The 24,368-nt window shown below is 40.2% G+C and overlaps 1 protein-coding gene across 1 annotated transcript in view; it reads right to left on the bottom strand.

Moving 5' to 3' along the window:
- Positions 1 to 9,359: 9,359 nt before the first annotated feature.
- adgra1a (adhesion G protein-coupled receptor A1a) overlaps positions 9,360 to 24,368 on the bottom strand; it is a 32,024-nt gene continuing 17,015 nt past the window's right edge. Inside the window, exons 4-7 of the mRNA XM_033610609.2 lie at positions 20,529 to 20,652; positions 17,712 to 17,863; positions 17,167 to 17,262; positions 9,360 to 17,075 (exon numbers count right to left, since the gene is read on the bottom strand). Of these exons, the coding sequence (XP_033466500.2) occupies positions 15,578 to 17,075; positions 17,167 to 17,262; positions 17,712 to 17,863; positions 20,529 to 20,652 (1,870 nt within the window). The 3' untranslated portion in view covers positions 9,360 to 15,577. The remainder of the gene's footprint in view (positions 17,076 to 17,166; positions 17,263 to 17,711; positions 17,864 to 20,528; positions 20,653 to 24,368) is intronic.

The following is a 24,368-nucleotide window of genomic DNA, read 5'->3' on the forward strand; positions in this document are numbered from 1 at the left end:
AGGCCAAAGAACCATTTGGTTTTATCAGAACATTTTAAAAGCAAGTGTTGATCGGGTGTCTGACTGTACACACGAGTTCTCCACTGTGATAATTACAAACCACTTGTTACATTGGGACACACTACTAGATCAGCATACTTTGTCAGTTGTATGAGCCCAAAACAAAAAGTGAAATTGAAATCCATGTTTTATATAAAGACACTTTGTACAGTTCAGCCTTCTGCCCCTCGCCCTCTACTCAACAACAAATTACGTATTAGGTTTGAACCCTTAAATGCTGAACTCATCATGTATAGTAAACTGTTCCTGTCCAGCAGGCCGTTCAGCTCTTACTGAATCTTTCCTCATGCTAAGTGCCTCAAATGTCGTTTGGCAGGTTGACAATGTGTACTGTATTCTTTTGTTCAATTTAGTGGTTCACTCTCCTCTAATAAATGTACATACCTTATGGAAACAATGTTGTGGGTTCATGTTGCTGTTGAATTTTGACGACACCTGCAGATTTACACTCTGGATCAATGCTGAAAACTGTGAAAAATAATAATGATAATAATAATAATTCAGATTTCTTTTGGATCTGACGTTAACACATTCTGTTAATATTTATTTGCTTTATTCAGTACAGAGGTGAAATAATGAAGAGGCCTGTCCCTCTACTGCATGTCTGATGGTGATGATGCTGAAAAGATCCACATGAGGGCAGCACAGAACAAAATGTTACAGGCTATTCCTGAATTTTATCCAGCAGAAAAATCTTTCACTTTATACCATAACTTTAGTTTCATGTGAACCTAAATCAGAAACTTAAAGCATTATTGAAAGTGAACTGGCCTCTTTGGAGTAATGAGTAAGCTTGACTTGAAACCATATACTAGTATCATTTAAAGAGATGACTGTAAGATCAGTTTCTGTTATTATGTGCCTCTTATACAGTGGATGTATAAGTCTACACACCCCTGTTAAAATGCTTAACCCAAAACCCTTACAAAGAAAAAAATCCAAGCTCTGCTAAATTTAGCAAAAAACAAAAAAACAAAAAACCCTTTAAATCTCCCAAAAGCATGTGAGAAAATGTGCTATGGTCTGATGAAACCAAGGTCAATTTTTTTTTATCATAATTCCAAAAGGTATGTCTGGTGCCAAAACAACACTGTATCACCAAAAGAACACCAAAACCACAGTGAAGAGTAGCGTCATGCTTTGGGATTGTTTTTCTTCAGCTGGAGCTGGGGTTTTAATCAAGGTGGAGGGAACTATGAACAGTTCCAAATATCGTTCAATTTTGGCCCAAAACCTTCAGGTGTTTGCTAGAAAGCTGAAGATGAAGGGGAATTTCACGCTTCAGCACAATTAACCCAAAACATATCCAGATCAACAAAAGAATGGCTTTACCAGAAGAAATTTTTGTAATGGTCCAGCCAAAGCACAGACCTAAATCCAAATGAAAATCTGGGGGGGGGGGTGACCTGAAGGGAGGTGTGCACAGGAGATGCCCTTGCAATCTGACAGAGTTGAGGGCTTTTGCCAGGAAGTGTGGCAAAAATTGTGAAGTCAAGATGTGGCATGCGGATAGTCTCCTACCCAAAATGGCTTATTGCTGAGATACATTCAAAAGGGCTTCAACCAAGTATTAGTTCAATGGTATGCACACTTCTGCAACCAGGTGACTGTCAGTTTTCAGGGTGAAAAAAAAGTTTTGAAATGATTTATCTTAATCTCATTTCTTTACAAAACAAAACCCGGGTCCTTTCACAGGGGTGTGTAGACCTTTTATATCCATTGTAAGTTACTATAATGTAGCTGGAGTTAGCACTAACACTTACTCAGTTGCCTGTTTATTAGCTACACCTTACTAGTTAAAATATCAGCTGAGTGTAAATTGTTCTTTAAAGAGGACTTTTCTAAAAATCTTATGCAGGGAGCACACAGATGCCAACATATATGCTCTGCATTTTATTGATATGAAAACTACTGATCATTGTTAATTTTACTTTTTATGTCTTCATTTCAGTAAAAGAAAAAAAAACTGTATGTCAGTGTCTTGCTGGCTTCAACAGTGTTGATTTAGAATTTCTGACCATGGTCCTTTCATGTGTAAACTTTCCCTGAGAGCTTTTTAAAATGTACTAAAACCAAGTGACTTCCTACGCAGTCTACTACTACAGTACATGCTAGTCATCATAGTATACTGTTTGAGCCAAACCAGTTTTCATTCCCAGGCAGGCACGTGCACAGACAGACCCCAGGTGGTGCTTGAGCACCTGCCCCTTTTCCCTCCGACTAGATGAGTGCCCTTTTTGTGAGAGAGATATATATATATTGCAATAATTTTAGAGTTTGGTTTTTAAATTTGGCCCACATCAATTCTCAATAAAAAAAAGTGTGTTGTATTCCAACAACAACTGTATCTGAGTCTAGCCCCTGCCCCTCCCTCTTCAACTTACTTTTTCACAGCCACCAAAGTAAATGTAGGCAAATCGAGCAGCATCACATCTCCCTGACCTGCTGTCATGGAAAGCCAGGTAACGACAGTGTTTGCCTTAAGCTAGTCTGGCGTAAAATCACAGTCTCCCTCCAGCTCTATGTCAGATTTGAGTTCACCAACTGCCCAGTGTGAGCAGAGACAACATTGAATTTCTCTCCAACTTCCATGTCTTTATAAACCAAAACTCAATTTGAAATAATGTTTATGTCTCCCATGTCATGTCTCTGATAAGTAAACAAAAATGACATGCAGTTTGAGGCTGTGCATGAAGAGTGCAAAGGAGGAGTGCAGAGCTACATGTGTCTGTTCTCTGAGATTCTTCAAAAATATTTCAAGCTTATTTAGAAGATAATTGTAATAATAAGCATGTGACTAAAAAAGAAAGTAGGAAATGAGGAGAGGAGGAGAACAAATTGAGAGGAGAACGCACTTGGCCTAATTGTAACTTAGCACGGGCCTACTTTGTAGTTTGGAGGGTAGATTGTAGGTTTATTATTTTATTTATTCAGAGTACGCATCAGCAGCACTTGTACTAAAAACCTGTGTAGAATTAGCAGGTCATTTGGAATTGGGACACAGTGTAAGTTTATTGAAAATGCAGTGTTTAGGCCATCAGGCAACTCACAATATGGAACAATATCTTTGAAAAAATAGGCTCCAGTAACTGAGTAACAGAAGCTCTTGTGACAATCTCTGAACTGAGACAATGTAAGATGCATAGAATGCAGGCAAAACACTGGAAACAGTTTGTTGTGTACCTATCCTAATTAGTTGTATAATTTATTTATCTTTAAAGGGACAGGTCACCCCAAAATCAAGAAATGCATCTTTTTCCTCTTACCTGTAGTGCTATTTATTCGTCTAACATAAGATAAGATCTTTATTGTCTTCCTTAGAAGAAATTTGTTTTGGACCTGCGAGAGACCGTCCACCGTCACACAGCCGCCACATATACAGACAACATATAAATTCGGAAGACAAATATATACCCCCGCCCCAACATCCCCAAGTATTGCACATTGCCCCTAAGTTTAAAAAGTTGACCTAGATTGTTTTGGTGTGAGTTGTCGAGTGTTGGAGATATCGGCCATGAAAGTCTGCCTTCTAATGTAACTAGAAGGTGCTCAGTTTGTGTTGCACGCTTCCCTCTGCATAGCGATACAGTTGAGTTTGGTAGAAAGAAAATAGCTGAGATAGTTGGGATGACATCATGTTGTGGTGTGTTAGCTCGTGCTAACCAGGCAGAGAGAGCAGGAGACAAGCAGCTTACGGAGATGGTTGTCATAGCAGCATAGAATGACAGCAACAGCTGATTGGTGGCGATTCAGCGCTACTGTAGAAACATGGCAGTGAAACATGGTGGACCCTGTGGACCAGCACCGAGGTAGATAATAATGGCTTGTTCTAAGGTAACAAAGACACTGCAATTCTTAGTTTAGGTGATAATACACTAGCGAAGGCTAACTTAAAAATGATGGATAGTATTTCATTTCTGCCAATAAATCCTACACACTGCTCCTTTAAGGCCAAATATAACAAATATAGTGTGAGACTGGATTAAAAAATGCACTTGAAGGCTTGTGATATGAATAAATCATAACATGATTTATCAGTTGACTATTTGATCAATCGTTTTAGCTGGAATTAATTTTAAGTCACTGTTCAATGACAGTGATGCATAAAAATATGTAACACAAGCACAGAATACTAACTATTGTTATCAGTGATTTGTTTAGTGTTATCTGATGACTGAATGTTGTGTCAATACTCACTGGAGGATTTGCATTTATATTATCTTGCCTTATACACAGGCTTTGATATATTCAAGCATCATTTTATATACATACATTTTTATTATATGCAGTGCTTCCTAGTTGGCTGAAATTGGAATGAAATAAACTACCCTTATAAATTAAATGAATAAACAGAAATAAAAAATCAAATCAAATAAATATACAATGATGTATCATGTCCACTTAAATTTAAAATATTTTGCTGTGTTATAAATATCCCGATAAGGAAAATAATTGGAATTCAGTGTGTTCAAACAAAAGGATGTATGTGTTGAAAGCTGCAGAAATGGTTCCAGAGGAAAGGCAGTGAAGCAGTAAATTTGCAATAATTAGGTTTGAATCTTGTTATGTGAAGCCAAATGAAAAGAGCTTGAATATTTAACTATGTGTACACAGCCTGTCACGTCATGTAGGCAGGTGCAGGCAATAGGCCAACGCAGCGGGAAGACAGCCAGGTCTGCAGGCTTCTGTAGGGCTTCAAAATAGGTCATGTTCACATCAGGGACGTCTGCATAATTTTTCTGACTTCTCTGCCGCTGAAGTGGTTCAGGCCAGTGGCCCGTGGCTGTGGACGAGAGCACTGCGTGGGGGATGGGATGGATGGATGGATGGAGGAGACCTGAACATGAAGAATTATCATTGTCAGAGATGCTGAGACACAAACACAGGAGCTGACTGATAATTTTTTATCAGTCACACTGACGGAATTACAATGATAACAGGCCATGGGTGGTACATGCGAAACATAAAGTCGCTTCTAAATTGTTAGTCTCATAATGTGTCACTGAGTCAATATAAATACAACTCTGGCTGTAGGCTACTCATGTCACATGCTATATGTTACTGTTATCAAAAAAAGACAGTTAAAATGTGCTTCATCTACTACTTGACATTATTGTTATGGTATAGGTACAATAGTAGAGAATCAGAGTATTTGTTGTGGCCTCAAGGAGAATGACTCAACACTAAACTTTGCAGCAATAGGCTTACTACTAACAGGTCTCACATATGGTGAGTGCTACTGAAAGGACTAGTGGAAAACATGCCTGTTAGGAATGGGCTGATGGCTTAGTCTGTGGTATTGCTACTTGCAGCTTTCTCAAGAACCGCCCTTACAAACAACTTCACAATTGTCACTGTGCTTCTTTGGGTCCTGAGCAAGCAGCAACTTCTGGGGCTGAAAAATGAAGCCAACGCGGAAGTTCCAAAAACTACAGTTCTTTGAACGGCCACTTGAGGCTGGCTCCAGAACCAGTCAGTCCCCATAGACCCCCATGTTAAAATACCCAGCTTTACAGCAGAAATAAACCGTTTACAGCCTGGTACAAAAAGAAACAGTTTTAGTTTCTATAGATAATTTAAACATTCATGACAACAGTACAGGGGTTAATTTAATTTAACTCACCTGTTAACCAGTGTTTATTGACGAAGAGTATGATTAAAATTTTTCCATAACAAAAACAAGACGATGACGAGCTAAAAATAAATCCTGGCAGAAACTAAGACGAAATTTATGTTTCATTTTCGCTGACAAGACGAGACATGACAAAAGTGTCGTGAAAGCGTGGTGGACTACCGGGCACTGAAAGCCAAGAACTGCTGTGCTTGTAATTGTCTTCAAATGCTGCATGAGTGACAGGCTGGTAAACTCCGGTAAATAGCCTGTGCCAGGATGTTTCGTAAGCCTGCAAAAACACTTACACCGGAGCAGCTGATCTCCACAGGACTCCACTCAGAGCCGGACTGTCTCTGAAAGATTTGTTAGAGTTTACAGTGAACCTGGGTACAAATCCTAGTTGTCTCAGATGAGTTATTTGTGAGAGTTTTTGAGAGCATAAATAGAGACATTCAAACGATGATCAGTAAGTGTGTGCTTGTAACCCCCCCCCCCCCTCCCCCCCCCCATAACCTGCCAGAAACTGCTGGAGAAATAACAGTTTGTAAGTGTGTAGAAATTATTTGCAGTTTTAGGGAAAAAAATGGTCTCACTGAAATTTTTTACACAACCTGTCACCTTGATTCTAATTTCTGATACATGAATTAGTCCAGTGGTATTCAAACTTTGTGCCTATGGCACACCAAAGGGCAAGCCAAAATTTCAAGGCACACCTGGATTTCTATCTGTGCACAATAGCTAGTTTGTTTTATTTACTAATATCAAATAACAATTGATAAAACAACTTTTACTCATGAAATATTTAACAAAATTACTTACTTAGTTACTAATTACTTTTTAAAATGACACCAAAGCAACAATAACACATCCATTTAAATAGGAAATAATGTAAGATAATGTGATGTTTCTCACACTTAAAATTCCCATGCGCAAACAGTGATAAATAGGTTCCCCATGAAGGCTTTTTAAATTAAATTAAATTGCATTTTTAAGGGAGAGTTTGCCTTTTTTTGGAAATGTGTGCACACAACATACTGATAGTCATTTCAAAATTCATTCATAACTTTTTGTATAATCCCAGTGGAATATGCAGTAATAATGTGTGGATATCCCAAAGTCCCACAGTATACCTGGATTTGCATCAATCGTACCACTGAATCAGCCTAACTGGATTAGTTTAAAGCTTTTTTTAAAAAAAAAAAAACCTATATAGAATACTTAATGACTGAAAGTTGACTAAAATGGCATGAATTTTCATCGACTTAAACTTGTAAAACTATGAAGGATAAAAATGACTAAAATGTAATTAAAACTAATAACCATTTTGTCTCAAGACAAAATCTAAAATAGCTCTCAACATACTGTTAGTTTTGTGACTCATTGTACCCTGATATAACGTCAAAAGGCCCCCAAAGCACTTAAAAAACTTGAATTTAATGGTATGCCACTTACTGTGTTCTTCTGCATCAGAGGAAACCGTTGTATAACTATATTTACAGAGACATGTTAATGTTTACAATACATATTTATTCTTTATTTCTAAAATATAACAATCACAATATGACGCATTATTATTCATTAAACTATCCAGCGTTATAATAGAAATGGAAGCTCTGTGAACAGACGATAAGTCAATTTAAGTACATTGTGCTGTTATGCCTCTTTTTCATTTCTCATTTTAAGTACAAAATTTAAATGTAAATAAAGGTAAATAACTTTTACCATGTGGTATTTACAGTTTTTGTAGTTAATTAGGACGGCGTTTGTCCAGGGCCCCAAAATCACTATGTCCACCCCTGAAAACACACCTGTTGTGATTACCTTTTAGCTTGCTTTGACATTACCACCGAGCATGGTTTAGTTAGAGGAGGTATTTTGCCATCAGGACCATTATTAGTGTTATGAGTTAGTATGGCAAACTTACACAATGGACGTAGGTGACTATGCTCAACACATCAGTGAAATACACTCCATGAGACGACTCTCCATGGAGCCCTGATACCCTGTCCCCACTGCTGCACAGAGCCCCAGAGTGCAGATGCTTTTTTCAAATCTTTCTCATTGTCTTTCTAAATGTAGACCATAGCTTTAAGTTCATTAATACTGAATGTGTTGTGTGTCCCAAACTGCACCAATTTTGACAGTGCACATCTTTGGGTCCCCAGTAAAACACCTGCCAAGTGTGAAGCAGATTGGATGGATGGTTTTGGAGATATGAAAGTACACTCAGACAAATAGAGATTCCATGCTTTATAGTTAGATGGGGGCCAAACCTCCAACCCTGGTGAGTCTGACTTTTTTCTTGCAGCATCACTTCACCTGAACTTGGTAGTGGGAGTCCGAGAACAAAAACTTGAACACATGATATGTATCTTATTTTAGAGATATTATCATCAAGAAGAAAACACAAGGGCTCCAAGTCCTGTTTAGAACATGGTAGTTCTGCACTTCAGCCTCTTGCGTCCTCTCTCCCCCGTGTCTTACGAGGGCGGAGCTAAGACGTGAGGAATAGACGCAAGTGGCTCGTAACATTGTGAGAACATTAATGGTGTCCTCCTTAGCTGAGTTGTAACGTTGACTTGGTGGTTGGGGCGTCGGTGGCTTAGTGGTAGAGCAGGTGCCCCATGTACAAGGCTGTTGCCGCAGCGGCCCGGGTTCGACTCCAGCCTGTGGCCCTTTGCTGCATGTCCTTCCCTTTCTCTCTCCCCCTTTCACACTTAAGCTGTCCTATCAATTAAAGGCTAAAAAGCCCAAAAAAATATCTTTAAAAAAAAACAAAAACAAAACATTGGCTTGGTGGTGCTAGGTGAGCTAACGGTGGATGCACACTCCTTCTGCACAGTGATGCAGGCGGCAGATAGGTCATCCATCCATCCATTTTTGCGGCTGCTTGCCCCCTCTTGGGGGTCGCGGGGGGGCTGGAGCCTATCCCAGCTGACATTGGGCGGGAGGCGGGGTACACCCTGGACAGGTTGCCAGACTATCACAGGGCTAACACATAGAGACAGACAACCATTCACACCTATGGACAAATTAGAGTCACTAATTAACCTATCCCCAACCTGCATGTCTTTGGACTGTGGGAGGAAGCTGGAATAGAAAGGAGAAAACCCATGCAAGCACTGGGGGAGCATGCAGGCTCTGCACAGAGGGCTTCCTCCTTGGATTGAATCAGGAGCCCTCTTGCTGTGAGGCAAAAGTGCTAACCACTACACCACCGTGCTAACCTGCAGATAGTTCAGTAGAAAGAAAATAGTTCCTACATGAAACTGCTCACAACAAGGTCTGTGGATCATCTTGAGTGACCGGATCATGATTTCTGAAACGAGACACTGCTGTTGGGTTTTTTATTTTTATTATCATTATTATTATTATTATTATTATTATTATTATTATTATTATTATTATTATTGTTATTATCATTTTTTGAGCACCACAAGCCAAGTGCCATCTAGTTCCATTATATTGGAGAGAAGGCAGACATATCAACGGCCGAAAGTCATGGCAACTCACACCAAAACAATCTCGACTGATAAATAGCACTACAGGTAAGAGGAACAATATGTATTCTTGATTTTGGGTAAATTCCTTGGAAAAGAAACTACAGAGAACATGCTCTCAGGATCCTGGATTGTAGCTACGGCCCTGTACAGACAGAACAATGACTCATGCAGTGGATCACAGTAAATCTTTATTTCTAGTGCAGACAACACGCAGTGCTCATATTGGTACTCCCTTTGTCTCACAAGGTGTCACTTTGTTTCTTTACACTGTTGAGAAAATCCACAATAGAAGTGAAAAAAAAAAAGCCACATTAAAATGGTTTCATGTTTGGACAGACTCCGTCAGTGTCATTTCAACACTAACAGGTGATCCCTCCCCCGGGCCTGCTTAAAGCTGTCGCAACACTGGGACACAACAACACATCACATGTACACAGTCATCAACGTCAGGCTGAGAGTTAGTGTCATTTGATGACCACACCTACGCCTACATCAAACTGGGATATGGTGACATATAAGTGAACATCTGTGTTAAACCTACAATAAATAACAGTGATATGACTCATCCCTCTTTTAATCAACACTAGTTCCAGTATGGAGGCCTGATTATGACCTAAAAGTAGAATAAAATGTAAGGATGAGTGAAATTCACAAGATTTGCACTTTCACTTGTTCCAAATGTGCCGCTAAATACCATGAACCAGAGACGTGTTTCATAAAGAAGGCTAAGAAAAGCAGGGCTTACTGTGAAAAGCCTGGTTTGAGTAATGCCAGTTTAGGGAACCAGGAGTAAGCATATCAAAGTGACTCTCACTGGAACTCTATGGAACTGCATCTATGTAGCATTACATTTGTGTTCAGTTTCTGAATGCATGAGCACAGAGCAGATTTTTGCAGTGAAATTAAATTTGCAGATAAATTATCACACTTAGAATAAATAGATTTGTGTGTCTGCCATGAGCTGTGAGAGTGCACAGTGTGGGGAACTTGGCAAATGGGTAAAAGTGATCATGAGAGGTTATCATTTCGCATGTACATGGCTAATGGCACAGAATTATGGAAGCCCTGAGAGGCAAGTTTGAAAAAAAAATTGGATGATTTTTGGATGATGATTTGAGTTTATGGATTAAAAAAAGGTTTTGCCAGGATAATTTTTCTGACTTCTTAAAAAATCCATCTCTGACATAGTTGGAAGAAAAAAGGTTTGGCAGGTGACTTTTTTTTTTGTCAGGATTATTTTTTAAGTGTTTGCTGTTGTAATACTCATTTTCGCCACAAGAAGCTGAAGTGCACCACCACCCCGTGTTCTAAATGGGACTAATGCAGGGTTCAAACTACACAACATTTTTGTCTGTTCCAACGGTCACTACAACAGATAGGGCGCTTGTGGAGTCATAAAATTGTGCCATGACTTGGCTGACAGACTAAACGTTGGTCCACGATCAGTCGTCCCTGGTCGTCTTTCACGACATGCTCTATGCCATTATTCTTATCCTATTTTTATTATTATTACAATAATTTCAGTCACTGTGGCTGTTCATGTTCCAGACAAAATGTTACTGTAGTAAGTGCCACCACATGGCAGGAGCTACATTTGATTTACTGCATGCAGACTATGCAAGTCACTGAATCCTCCACAAGTTCCTGCAAATGTTTCACGATAAAAGCCTTTTCAGAAAATGAAGGGGTTCTGTCAACCAAAACCATATAGGGCTTTTAATTTTAAACAGATACAGGAAGTGTTAAATTTGAAATTATGGCGTGATGCATTAAATGGGTGCAGATTAAAAATAAAAATAGAAAAATGCACAAGTATTGAGAAATAAAGGCCCATTACTAATATAGTCTGTTTCAAATGAAGCTGGTACCCTCTGCAGTTGTTCTAAGTAAAAGCCCCGCCACTATTATTAAATTTTTATTTTTTTATATATATTCTCCAGTATGAAGAAATTACAATCTTTGCTAGCTTGATGCTAATGGCAGTACTCACTGGGTTGGTAAAGTGCCTCTGCTGTTTTATGCAATAATTTTTCTTTTTCTACTATGACATGGCTAGTAGTAAAATCAAAAAGGCTGGGGTGTTGTTGCTGTGCAGTTGCCCACGGCAGCAGATCACTCTGTTTCTATTGGTCAAAGTGACGGCTATGACGGGAGAAGTAAGGAATGACAAAAAGAAAACCGCTTTCTGTTGGTACGTAGTGAGGCATCCCAGACACTGCGCAGGTTGTCGTCTATTATGACACACTACATGACATGAAACGATGGATTATCTCATACGACACTCACTGTCTTTCACAATCCAAGCTGACTATAAGATGCTGTGTCGGGCTATAATCGGACTGATATAATGTAGTGTGACCACAGCATAAAGCATTTCTTTTTTCCTTCCAGGTGAGTTTTACTTTCTCCATGTGCTCTAAACATAAGGTACATATACATACACATACATATATTACTGTCATGTCTATAAATGTATTTTAATTGGCACTAATCTGCTGTTAATGTCAGCTATACAGTTAGCCATTAGCCCTCCAGCTAGACGGCAAAAATCTTGCGAACCCACACTATATGTACCTTGTTTTAGAGAACTTAAAACTCATCTGGAAGAAAACGTTTTGGTTTTACTTAGAACGCCGTAGTTTTCAGTTGAGCTGCTTGTGGCTGAAATCAGTTTTACAACAGGCAACACAAACCAAACAAGCCATTTTAGTTAGAAGCCCATCTGCGAGCAGCATCGGAAAAACATTTTGTAAGATGAAACTGCTTTATTCAGTGTTTTTAAGAAACCTGGTCCATTTGTTTTGGAGAGAAAGAGACCTCTGCATGTAATTCAGCTGTTTGTAAAAACACCAAAGGAGCTTTTACTGGGCAAAGTTTCAGCTGGTTGTAGACTTATTTAAAGTGGCTTCATGAAACAGAAAATAAGCCTTATTTTTATTACAGTTAGCCTGGCTCAACTGGTAATGCTGCGTTATGAGACACCTCTCTGGAGAAAGATATGGAATTTTCTGGAACAACTTGAAAGGGTTGCTGATGATCTTTTAAAAACCTGAGTTCAAGTTTGTTTGGCGCTACAAACTATATGATCTCTCCGAACTCATTGAGCATGAGTTGCGTGTAGTTTCTCATCACAGTGAAAGCTGGCACATCGTTTTGGCACTATGCAAAGTTTGTGCTTTGTAGCACATTGCAGTTTTTTTGGAATCAATATCTCACCAGGTGAGTTACTATAGTACATACTAGTGCAATATTTGTCAGACAAGAGTCTATTTGGCAGCATACATAAAGTGTCTCCATAGAAAATCTTCATAGACTTCATAAATTAATAATTCTTTATCAAGATATTCATGAATGTAAAATTCTGCAATGGTGAATCCATAATAATAAATACATATAGCACAAAACACACCACATTGTATGTACCTACTCATGCACTTTTGCACACATAGAAAACACACACATGCTCACACTGATTCCAAAGTGTCTTCACATGTGTAACCACTCACATTTAAAATGATGGTGTCTAGCAATGGCATTAGAAACATAATAACATTGACAAATATAGATCTTTTTTTAAATGATTAATCCAAGTATTTAAAGGTGCAATCAGTGATGTTTTAATGCTTCTTTGCATAATACTGTATATCAGTGGAGGTTTGCGGATGTTAAGTATCAATGCCAGTCAATCCTCCTCAATTGCTGCTGAGATTCAAGTTCTATAAACAAACCCATTAAACTACTCTTAATGTGCTCTGCAGAGTAGTTTTTCAGTGAACTCAGGAGCTTCAGAATCTCCCACTTGCTAGGTAAGGAGTTTGTGAGTTCTGTAAACAATATTCAGATATTTTGGTTTTGGTTTCATGAACGATAAACAAATTATAAATAAAATATTAAAGTCTAGCCTATGAGTGAAAAACACTGAGTTAACAAGTTTTGAGCCAGTGTACACCACATCCATCCGCACTCCGGCTCAGTCACAGCTCTGTTGTTTCAATATACATAAGACACGTGCTTCAATGAATACACTTTTGCTGCTCAGTTTTATGATAACAGCTACTTTGTGGCAGTACTTGAATATGACAACTTTTGTTGCTCCTATCTTTATCTGTCATCACTCATTTCAAATGTCAATATAGCTGATCTCACAGCACAGCTGCTGTCACAGCTTGCTTGGTAATGACTGCTGACATGGGTGGATTACTAAACAGACCCACCAGGCACAGATGACCCAAAGTGTTAGCCCACAAACTGACAAAAACAATCAAAAAAGTCACAAAATGACCACAAAGCAACATAAGAAGACCACAAAGTGAAAGACAGGAACTGCAAAGAGACACAATATATCTACAAAAATGGGCAAAACAAACACAAGATCATAGCTGCTGCGCAGCAATGGGTGGGGTCCGGGCATTTTTAGGCAATTCTGAGCAACAAGCAGAAGAATTGGAAGACATTTAGGAATTAAGCAACACAATCTGCCTTTTGCATCAGCTGAGGCTTGAACTCACACCCTCTGAGACTAAGAATCAATTTCTATCTCATTGAGCTAATTAGTCAGTGACAATTCATATGTAGCTTCACAAATTGACTAAGTCAGACGTGCTGGTTTAGCAGCCGTCCATGCATGGAAAAGCAGATTTCAAACCACTGTAAAAAATTCAGTTATCGAAACAAAAATCTGAAAATACATATATTGCATCTAGACAGCATGGAGATGTTGGTAATCTGTTTGTAACAATGATTGATTTGCTCCATAAGTGAAAAACTGATGTTTAAAATTGCTATTTTTACATTGACTCCAATTGTTCACATTAAAGCAAAATTCAAAATGCTGTCAAAAATTCAGTTTTTGAGATAAAATTCTGAAACTTGCCACACATCATCTACCATGACTCTAGAATGTTGTCATTTTTTTCATGAACATTGAAGATTTATTTAGCAAGAATTTGCATGTATATGTTTACAGTACCATTTACATTTTGATGCACTGTAGGCTCAATTTTTGATAAATCAAAAATTTGAGAAACATAGTTTTTGTAGGACAGTCTGAAGATGCTCTGTAGCAAGTTTGGTGTCAATTGAGCAAAAATTGTGGGAGGAGATAGGTTTAAGAAGTTTTACAGTTTTTGAAAAAAAACAGAGTGATAAACTTCATAATTTTTAATAGGTTTAAATGTACAAAAGTTTCTTCAGTATTGTACAGTACAGTTTGATGAAAGTTGTGAAGTTGTAGCACGTATGGTTGATTTGTTATGAATTTTCAAAGTTTTGAACTTTAGACGCTTAGCACCACCATCAGGACTATTGGCTTGAGTTTACAGCTGAGGATATCTGGCATGAGACTGGACCTTTGTGCAAAGTTTGGTGAGTTTTCACCCATGGGAAGTATGATTTTCTCGGAAGAAGAAAGAAGAAGAAGAATACCTTGGATTACAATAGTGTCCTGGCAGTTTAGCTGCCCGGACCTTAAAGACACAAAATGACTACAGGGACAAAAACAACCAGGAAAGACACAAAATTACCTCAAAGTGACCCAAAATGGCTACAAAGAGACAAAAATAACCAAAGAGACACAAAATGACTTCAGAAAGACACAAAATGACATCAAAAATCATGTCAAAGTGACTGCAAAGAGACACAGGCAATTAAAAAGACACAAAATCAAAATCAAAGAGACACAAAGCAATTACAAGAAGAGACAAAACAACCATAAACAAAACAAAACAACCACAAAAGGAGACAATACCACAAAAAGATGTATGACAAGTACAACTTAAGAGTGGCAAAACAAATACAAAAAAAGAGACATAACCTAGGAGAGGTGGGGTGGTGGATCCTTTTGCATATCTGTGCTCAGGGGCCTATTGGCTAATAATCCATCCATGATTGCTGGTTAACGTAGCATTGATGAGCCGTGATCAACTTTCATACCCGTTAAGTTTAGGGGATGGCATAATCTTTGGGTCTGTTAAGATTGCGACTGACTGTTTGAGTCCCTTCTGGATCTGGTCTCCATTTGTAATAATGCCTATTGAGTTTGGGTAAATTACCCAACATTAGAACATTAGAACGCCTTCTTGCTTAGACCTTGCTCACCACTGAGCCACTGTGTCCCTAAAGAGCAACATAATACTGATTGCAACTTTAAACGGCTTGGAGCAGAATATTAATTCAACATTAACTGAACAACTCTTGTGTTTGAATATTCCTTATAGAAAGTGATTAGTAACACACTTAAAGATAACTTTGTCATAAAGGGTTCTGAGAGATCATCAGGGTATGAGGCCTCACTGAAAACTCAACCTGTGGTTTAAGGGCAAAGCTGAAGGCATTGAGACCCAAACACTTACGGAGCAATTTGAGTACAGGGCTGCTGGAAGATATGGCAAGTACAAGAAAACTATACGGTGGTTTCGTTCTTCCAAGGGCCAGTCCGAATGTTTCCTGTAGCGTCTGAACCAAACAGACCATCTTCCTGCAGGCTTCTGTTGCGGCCGATAGTGGCTCTCCGGCTCACAGTGCCATGCTGCCGAGGCAGAGTATTTCTTGGGAAACCTTTCTGCTCCACCTCTACGGATAGATTATCTTTCTCTTTTTCTGTTGTCTTTGACATGCAGCTGTATGTGTCAGGGTCTGGTTGATACTGCAAGGTGAAGGGTTCGGGTTTCTCGTAGCAGCTTGTGGTGGAAGAGTGATCCGCTGAGCTGTACATGTGCCACTGGCAGGTGTGGACCCCATGAGAAGGCAGGAGGAGGCTGTGACAGGAAGTAATGCTGTCATGCATGTTGTGTGCATGGCTGTGACAGGAAGTCATTGAGTCTTGTACGCTGTGGCAGGAGTTCTGGCGTTGCAAGCTGTGGCAGGAAGCCAGCTGCTTATCCAAGAGAGGGCTGGGGCAGGGAAGCTGGAGGTCTGGGTGTGGGCTGCTGGAAACCAGTGGTGAGCCTTCAAGGTGGTGCACTGCATGAGGGCTGTCCAGGTGGGAGCTGTGCACACTCCCATCCATACTTGTAGAAGTCATGTGAGAGCGATAGTCCTGGAGACATGGACGTGGGCGGTTGAAGGAGCGTGACTTTGTTCTGTCATTAAGGCAGCTCTGCAGAGGCAGAGCAGGACGAGGGAGCTCATCAGAGAGCGACTGTGGACGTGGTGAGGGCACTGGCTCAGCAAGAGGTGAGATGGGGGTTGTGGTGACAGGACTCATGACAGCCACGCAGCACGGACCTTTGTGATTGGGTGTGGGGCTCTGGGAGGGTGGTGTCATTTTGTGGTAAGAACTCTGCACAAGGTGAGGAGAGAGTAAAGGCTGCTTGCCTGAGCATGGGGAGCTCAGGTGGCAGTGTGGCTGATGAACCTCTTGCCTCTGGCTCTGTCCGTCCCCATTCCCTTCCTCTGATTTGGACTTGGACGGGCAACAGGCCCACCAGCGGTGCCACACATCATCCCGTTTGGCACAATGCTGAATGAGAAGGAAGAGTCCCAGAGTGACACAAAAAGCCCCATACAGGCAGCTGAATATCATATCCAGGAAATGTCCCAGTGACACCGCCAACGCTCCTAAAGCCCAGGTAGCCAGGAACAGAAAGAGGGTGAAGGCTGTGGCCCGGACCTGAGATTTAAATGAGTGCTCATTGGCCAGCACCGACACGCCTGTTGCAAACGGTGGACAGTCCCCAGCAGGCCCAGAAACTCCCCCAGTGTCAGTGTGGCAGTGATGGTTTGACTCACTGGATGATAACTGCTGCTGCTCTTCACTCAGAACACGCAGTTCGTACTTTCTCTCTGGGTGGCGCTTCAGCTGGATGTAGGTGCACAAGAAGTACACAGACATCACTAAGACCAGAAGACCAATGGGGGCATAGAAACCTCCCAAGCTGGGTTCCCACGCCATCCAACAACTAAAGAAGGCACACAGAGAGATAGAAACATGTATCTCAGTTACAAAGGAATGAATGACAACATGACTCTTAAGAAATAATGAGTACTTACTACAAAGCATCATCCCTGCTGCCATAGTTATCCATCCCAAACGCTGCTGTAACTCCAACAATGATGAGAGGGATTCCATCACTTACAAGATAAAATCTGCACACACACACACACACACAAAAATAGAATTACCACCCACCAGTTAAGTTCACTTTAAGCCCTGTTTCCAGCAAGCAGTACAGTCCAGTTCAGTTCAGTTTGGTACACATTTTTTCCGTTTCCTCTGTGAAAAGTTGTGGATGGTACAAATGGAACCGCCCTGTACCGGCCCATTTTTGGTACCGAGCACACAGATCTGGTACTAAAAGGTGGAGCTGTGAACACTGCAGTCCATTGACTGGTCAATAGCGGATAGTCACTCTTGCACAGATCCGAGTTGTGGCTGGTTTTGAGGCTTATGTATCACTGTTCATATTGTGAAGAGTTGTATTAGTAGACTGTAACTATAAAATGAAAGGATGTTTTGCTGCCTCTTGCAGCAGCTGTTGTCAAAGACAAAAATAACTAAGCCCTGTTATGCACATAAACACGTGCTTACAGCTTACCTGAGCACAGTTGGTTTGGTGCGAGTCTGGGCTGGCCCATTCCTGTTCTGGGCCCGCAGTGGGTCTTTGGACACATCTTTACAGATGTTCCTTGCAGTGAACGTCAGCCACAGCATGGTGGACAAAGAAGCATAGTGGAGCACAATGCCAACCTAACACAGATAATCAAAGATGATTCAAAGCAATGCGAGTTCACTGTCCAAATGAGCATGTGTATATTAATATTTTGTAGGCCTACATGAATTTGACCCATCACCACCAGTTGCGCTTGATCCTTTTATAACACAATCATGCTGCTAACTGACACAAAAGACTGAATAGATAAGCATGGCCATCACATTAACAGATCCAGTGAGAAATGCATTAAAGGGTGTGCTGCTCTCATTTATTAAATTCTTTTTGCACTAGCATGCAAAACTATGCCCATGTTGTGATTACATTTAGTTCATGATTCACTTTGGTTAGAACACAAACCAATCTGTCCAGATTCAAAAACATTGATGGTAGACCACCAAAAACTGGAAACTGAATCTAAAAATAACTTTATAATTGAGTGGTGCATAGTGGTTCTGCACAGCCATAAACTGCACAGTGTTTATAGACAGTATTCAATGCCCTTTGGACTTAAACATATTCAGTCATTAGTAGTCAGAATTTTTAGCAACAAAGGATGATAACTAGGCAGCAATTATAATATATTTAGAGGAAGGGCACATCCTCCTCAATAAAATGATTTAAAAAAAAAAGGAAGATGATAAAAGGAAAAAAATGCTTTGCTACAATAGGCTACCACCATAACTGTCTGAAATAATCCTTAGTAAATGTAATTAAATATGTATTAATAAACTTAACCAATTGCCTTTATCATTATTACCAATGGTTCTAATATTACAATGTACTGCCATTCTGTGTGTATTTTGTCCATGTGGAGCTTCCGTATCTCAGCAGAAGTTGTTGCTCAACTGCTGTGGGTAGGTACAATCAGTGTCAAACACTGTACTGTCTCTCAGTTTTATTACTTTCAAATTTATTAAAAAATGGAAAATTAGAATGTAATACAAGTGTTTCATAGACTATAGAATGACTAACTACTAACACTTGTGATGTCAATTCGTCGGTTTGCCAGACCATCACTTTGGTCCAGTGTGAAATATCTCAGCAACACTGAGTGAATGTTCCCCATGATTTGTAATAAATTTGGCATTTCAACAGTTGTTGTAAGCAGTCAGCAGAAAGTTCAACTGTTATGGAGGCGCCTCTGTGAGGATTTATTCACTGTAAGCTGCTAACAAACTAGCAGTTCTCCAGTTCGTATATTAATACATGTGCAAGTCGCACTGGTGCTCCATGATTGCAAAACAATTGCAGTCTGGAGCCGTGATATAAAAGCAAGCCTCGTCTCGTCTGCTCACACAGAGGAGAGAATGATCTGAATGTGAGGAATCATGTTTGTGAGTCTTTCTTTATGTATACGTGCCTGCCAGAGACAGAGAGTCACAGGAGAGCGCGAGACAACCAAAACGCTGAAGCGAGTGTCATACCGGTGGCTTAATAAAATGACATGACACTTTATATTTGATGTTTGCGATATAGTCATTTTATATTATCTCACGTGAAATAAGCCATGATGGGGCTTTTGAGGTTGGGGGGGCCCACAGAGAGGGTGGGCCATCCAACAATGTGATCGGCAAAGAATGGGCCCTTACGAGTGATTGCCACCTTAGAAACATGCCTTTGCTCAAAGAAGAACTCTCGTTAAATTAAAAAAAAAAAAAAAAAAAAGGTGCCATATTTGCCCTTGAAAAAGGCAAACCCATCTTCATCATTTTTATCTATATGAAAATTATATGCTTATTCTACATAAGCTCTAACTGTAAAAGGATTAAATTAAAGGAATTTTTTGTCACATACAGATGCAATAATGATGGCTGCGCAATATATGTTGATGTTTTCCAGTCTCGAGTTTCAGTTGTGACAAGACGACATGTGCACAATAGCATGCATCAGGGCCCATCATAGTGGCATGCACTGGGGCCTGTTATTTCTTTTTAACCTTTAAAGTCACAGTGTCTCCCCTTGCTTGAAGTCTTTATGCTAACCCAAGCTAAACTGTCTACTGACTTCAGCTTCATACTAAGTAAACTGGAACAATTCCCAAGATGTCAAAATATTCCTTTAATTTAGTAACCTATAAGTTTATAGGACATACTCAGATAGTTTGTATTTCCTTTTAAAATGAATGTTGAACCACATAAATAACAACGTGGGTGCCAGTTGCCTCTGTGTTCTACTGTAGCCACTGTCATCCACTAACTGAGCTAAGATACTGCAATCAGCATGTTAACATTGGCGTTGTAGGCATTTAGCTCAAAGCACCATTATGCTGACAATCGCATAACTGCTAGCATGGCTGTGGACTCTTAGTCTTGTTTGACGTGATTAACAAAAGAAATACTTCATCACAGTCATGAAAGCAAATACCTTCTATAGGCACTATTCTCTATATTTGAGCCAGAACAAATTTCACACATGAGCAGCCTGAAAGGAAACCAGAAAATAATATATAGCAACCCTCAACTATTTTTGCTCATGGTAGTGATTTAACTTAACACTCACTGAACATTGGCTCTTCCACGGACACTGCTGCCTCTCTCAGTCTCTGAGTGACGCCTATAGCTGCCAGTGACCTCAAAACTGCCTGACCAACAACTGCGGGAGCTTTCACTTCTCTGTGGATCATCACTCTGTGCAGATAAGATTTCTAAAAGTGCTGTGAAATAATTCCATGCTAAGGGGAGTAGAAAAACAGTGACTTACAATTTGACACACAAAAGGTAAGTTGATCTGATTGATGCCCCCGGCAAAAACTCCAAACGTCAGCCCCGTGTGAAAGAGGAAGTTGAGGAGTGTGTGCCAGCCATTCCTGCTGATGCGGATCACACTGCAAACAAAGAGTTTAAAGTTAAAAAGATGGCCGTCCTTTTACCTTTGCATCCAGTGCTGGCTAATCACACTGAAAAATTGGAGTCAGATCTACAGATTCTTTGAACTAAAACTTTCATTTTAAGGTCCAGTGTGTAGAATTTAGGGACATGTATTAGCAGAAATGATGATTGTTCTACAGTAACCCAGAATGGACAAATCAAACACTAGCTCCAGACAGGGCCTTTTGTGTTTTTGCGTTTTTGTGTTGGTCACTGTCGTTCTTCCTCATGCTTGGCACATGAATTTGCAGTTCTGCAACCTAACTGCTAGATGCCACGGAATCCTACACACTGGAGCTTTAAAAGGGAACACCCACTAAATGAAGAACTCCAGTATGTTATTGTCATGGCCTGGGAAAGTTCAATCGATATTTGTGAATATGAGCTACTCTCTCTAAAAGCCAGAAACTAGAGAAGTAAGCTTCAAACTTGTGATGTCACAAGGTATAAAATCTGGAGCTGTTCTACAGAAAATGTATGAGGGCTTGATTTTGTTTTCTTTCTTCTTTTCAAATGAACTTTATTCTATTGCATTGTTCTCAGTTGTCAAACAGAAAATGTAACCCAAAACTCAGAACATTCCCCTGGGTGTCTCTCAGTGTCATTTAAGCATTTATCACCACTAATTGTCTGTGGAGAGCAGCTCCAGACGTTTTACTTGATGACATCATAAATTTAAGGTTCAGCACTCCAGCTTTTGGATTAGGAAGGAAGTTGTTCATGTTTTCTAATATTTTTGGACTGTCTTAGATCATAGGAATAACATGTAGGAATACAATAAATAAATAAATGCAGTTCCCCTTTAACTAAAATTGTTATTATGAATACAAATCGTATTGATGGGGTAGGCAGTTTAATTTGGCGTTGTTGGGCAAAAATCTGGTAATAAACTTTGAGCATATTGTAATTCAAGTGGACTAAGAGAAAGTGAGACTTCTGCACCTCCTCTTGGCTCTGTTTTCAGGCTTTACAAAATCTAGCCTGTGACGGATGACTTGATTGGCTTTTCTACCAATGTACGTGCACGTGCATTTAGTTAAAGCCTGATCCAGTGGTGGAGAATCAATTGTCAGCGCTGTTCTAGCAGTGACACGCTCAAATGCCAGAGCAAAGCCGTCACAGCACGCGCTTCCAAGCGCCTTTTCAAGGCGCGACGGCTGCACTCCGAGATAAAGTGAGTTCAACTTTTGGAACACAGCACCACACACCGCATGTCATGTGACGAGGAACAACCAATTACAGCCAACAGATATCTTTCCCACCTTCCTTTGCACTCAGGACTTGAAGTAAATAGGCTATGATAGTACTTGTTAAGGTTGTTTAGCAACCTCAGATGCAACCCGTTGCTGCGCTTTTGAAAGCTGTCTCAAAAAAGGCACAGTAGCGCCCAGTGCTTGACCTCACGTTTTCCAATTGTTAAAGACATGGCAGGTGTAATACAATGCCTTCATGCCATACTGTGTGTACTTTGAAAAAACATTGTTTGCTGTTCTTCCTGTTCCTCCTGTCCCTGAGGTGAACCCTTTTTAATGTGACTGCACTGTGAGAGATGAGAATCGCTGTCCTCCTTCCATGCTACGCTGTGAATTCCTGGAGTTCAGCTGAGGCTAATATGACATCTGAAGAGTCTGAGATACTGAACAAAAACAATGCAAAAACAATACAATAGGGTGCTGTTGCTTCTGCCAATGGTGAGATAATGAAATACAATCAAGAGACGCCCCTCCATAACTGTTTCATCTCCTTGAACCTTATATTCCATCCTGTGCCCCCATGGGCTGCTGTCTGTCCCCAGAGTCAAAAAGAAGTCAGTTGTCTGCAGGGCCTCCTTCTTCCTCTGAGAATAACCTTCCTGCTGAAATCAGACCGCTGGGGCCTTTTAATCCAAACTATAGCCTATGTTTCTCCTTGCCCTCTCTTTTCCCTCAGGCTTCTCTGTGCTGGACCTTTGGGACCTGGAACATTCTGCATTATAGTAAAGTGATGTCATTTCCTAAACTTACCACACTGTTGTAGCTGTTCTATTATTTGCCTTTACCCATTCGGTTATGATATCCACATTACTGATGATAATTTATCAAACGGGACAGGGGGCTTGGTTGGTGACAAAAGCTGGCTCACTTGGCACCAGAACAGCCAATGGCATAATTCAAGTGCAATAGCTGTGTCTCAACCTGTAGAGGGCAGTCACTATGCATATTTATACACATTTGGTCTCATTCATGAAATGTTAGTAGATCTGTAAGTAGATATGCACATAAAAAACCTTGGTACAAAAAACCTACATCGGTTTCATGAATGTCATAGACACGTGTGTGTGTTCACAAATACCAATCAATCGTAAATTGACAGCGTGCTCCCGCTAGTCAGCAATTAGAATACACGCCCCCATGAATACAAGTGACCACCATATATGGAGGTGATAATTACTATGGATAGGTGCATTTTGACCTCTCTGTCAGGGGAGACAGCGACATGCCTCCACTGGAGCAGTCAACAGCAAACTAAGAGGGTACAGTGATGCATGGACGTCGTTAGACCTGGGCATTCCCGGCTATAGCCCCGGATATTTTGGGCTCAGCCCAGGTTCTTTTAAGCCTTCTTTTTGTTTTGTTTTTTTACTAATAAAGCACCTCGTTTCCAACTTAAAATCCACGGCACGGGAGCACAACAGACAGCAGCGCACGCAACATGGCAGCACACAAAACACTCACTGTTACACCAGCTTACATGGCATATGCCCATATATGGGCAGTCAGAATGATAACTTCAGTCAGTAGGCTACTCTGTATTACAATTGTATTTATTGTGCATACTGGTGGCCAGCACAGAGTCGCTTTGTTTTACTTAGTCTTGTAGTAAGTATGGATATTAGACGTTTTTTTTGGAAAAAACAAAAGGGCAGTACACCATCTAAATGTGAAACAGATTTTCTCCTCTGTGCTTTGGAGGCTCTATCTCCGCAACGGATTGGTCGATTTGAGTGATTGACACCTTATTTGATTCGTTAGAGCCAATAGAATGACGCTATACCCACCAAAACGAGATTGACAGCACTGTCAGCCACACAGAATCTGCAGAACGCCATTGTGGGGGAGGTGCCGGCTGCTGAATGCGGTCATTGTTGTGCTTCCCCCCGGGTGCATGTCCGTCTAACAGGATGTACCTTGTTTTACCGGCAGAATAAACTTTTCACAGCAAAACAACAAAGGTAAGAGAAATTTTACAACTATGCTTTGACGAAATGATTTCTGTTGTTGCTGTTCTTTGGCCTCTAGCTCTATGATACTTTGGTGTAGCGTGCTTTGGCGCATATGTGTGGAAACAGCTTTCATTTGAGATGAATGGCTTGTGTTTTGCATAACGTGGTGTCGAGTTAGAGCCCAAAATATGCAGAGTGGGTTGGCTTATCGGTGCTGCATGGAGTTTGATTTGTTGTTATTTATTTAGTTGTTGTTTGAGCTGTGTTTGGGGCATGTAAAAAGAGTTTATACAGCCTTGTAGCCCAGGTTCTGCTGTTTAATTTGATGTGCAACATTACTATATTCTTCATGAATAGTGCATTGTTTCACACTGTGTTTGCAAAGTCGTTCTCAAAGTCCCCGAGTTGGGGGACTTTTGGGTTTAACCAACAATTCTGGCAACCCAATAATAGAAGACGAGTGCTCATTCT

The sequence above is a fragment of the Epinephelus lanceolatus genome, chromosome 21, assembly GCF_041903045.1.
Source record: "Epinephelus lanceolatus isolate andai-2023 chromosome 21, ASM4190304v1, whole genome shotgun sequence".
Classification (NCBI taxonomy): Eukaryota; Metazoa; Chordata; class Actinopteri; order Perciformes; family Serranidae; genus Epinephelus; species Epinephelus lanceolatus.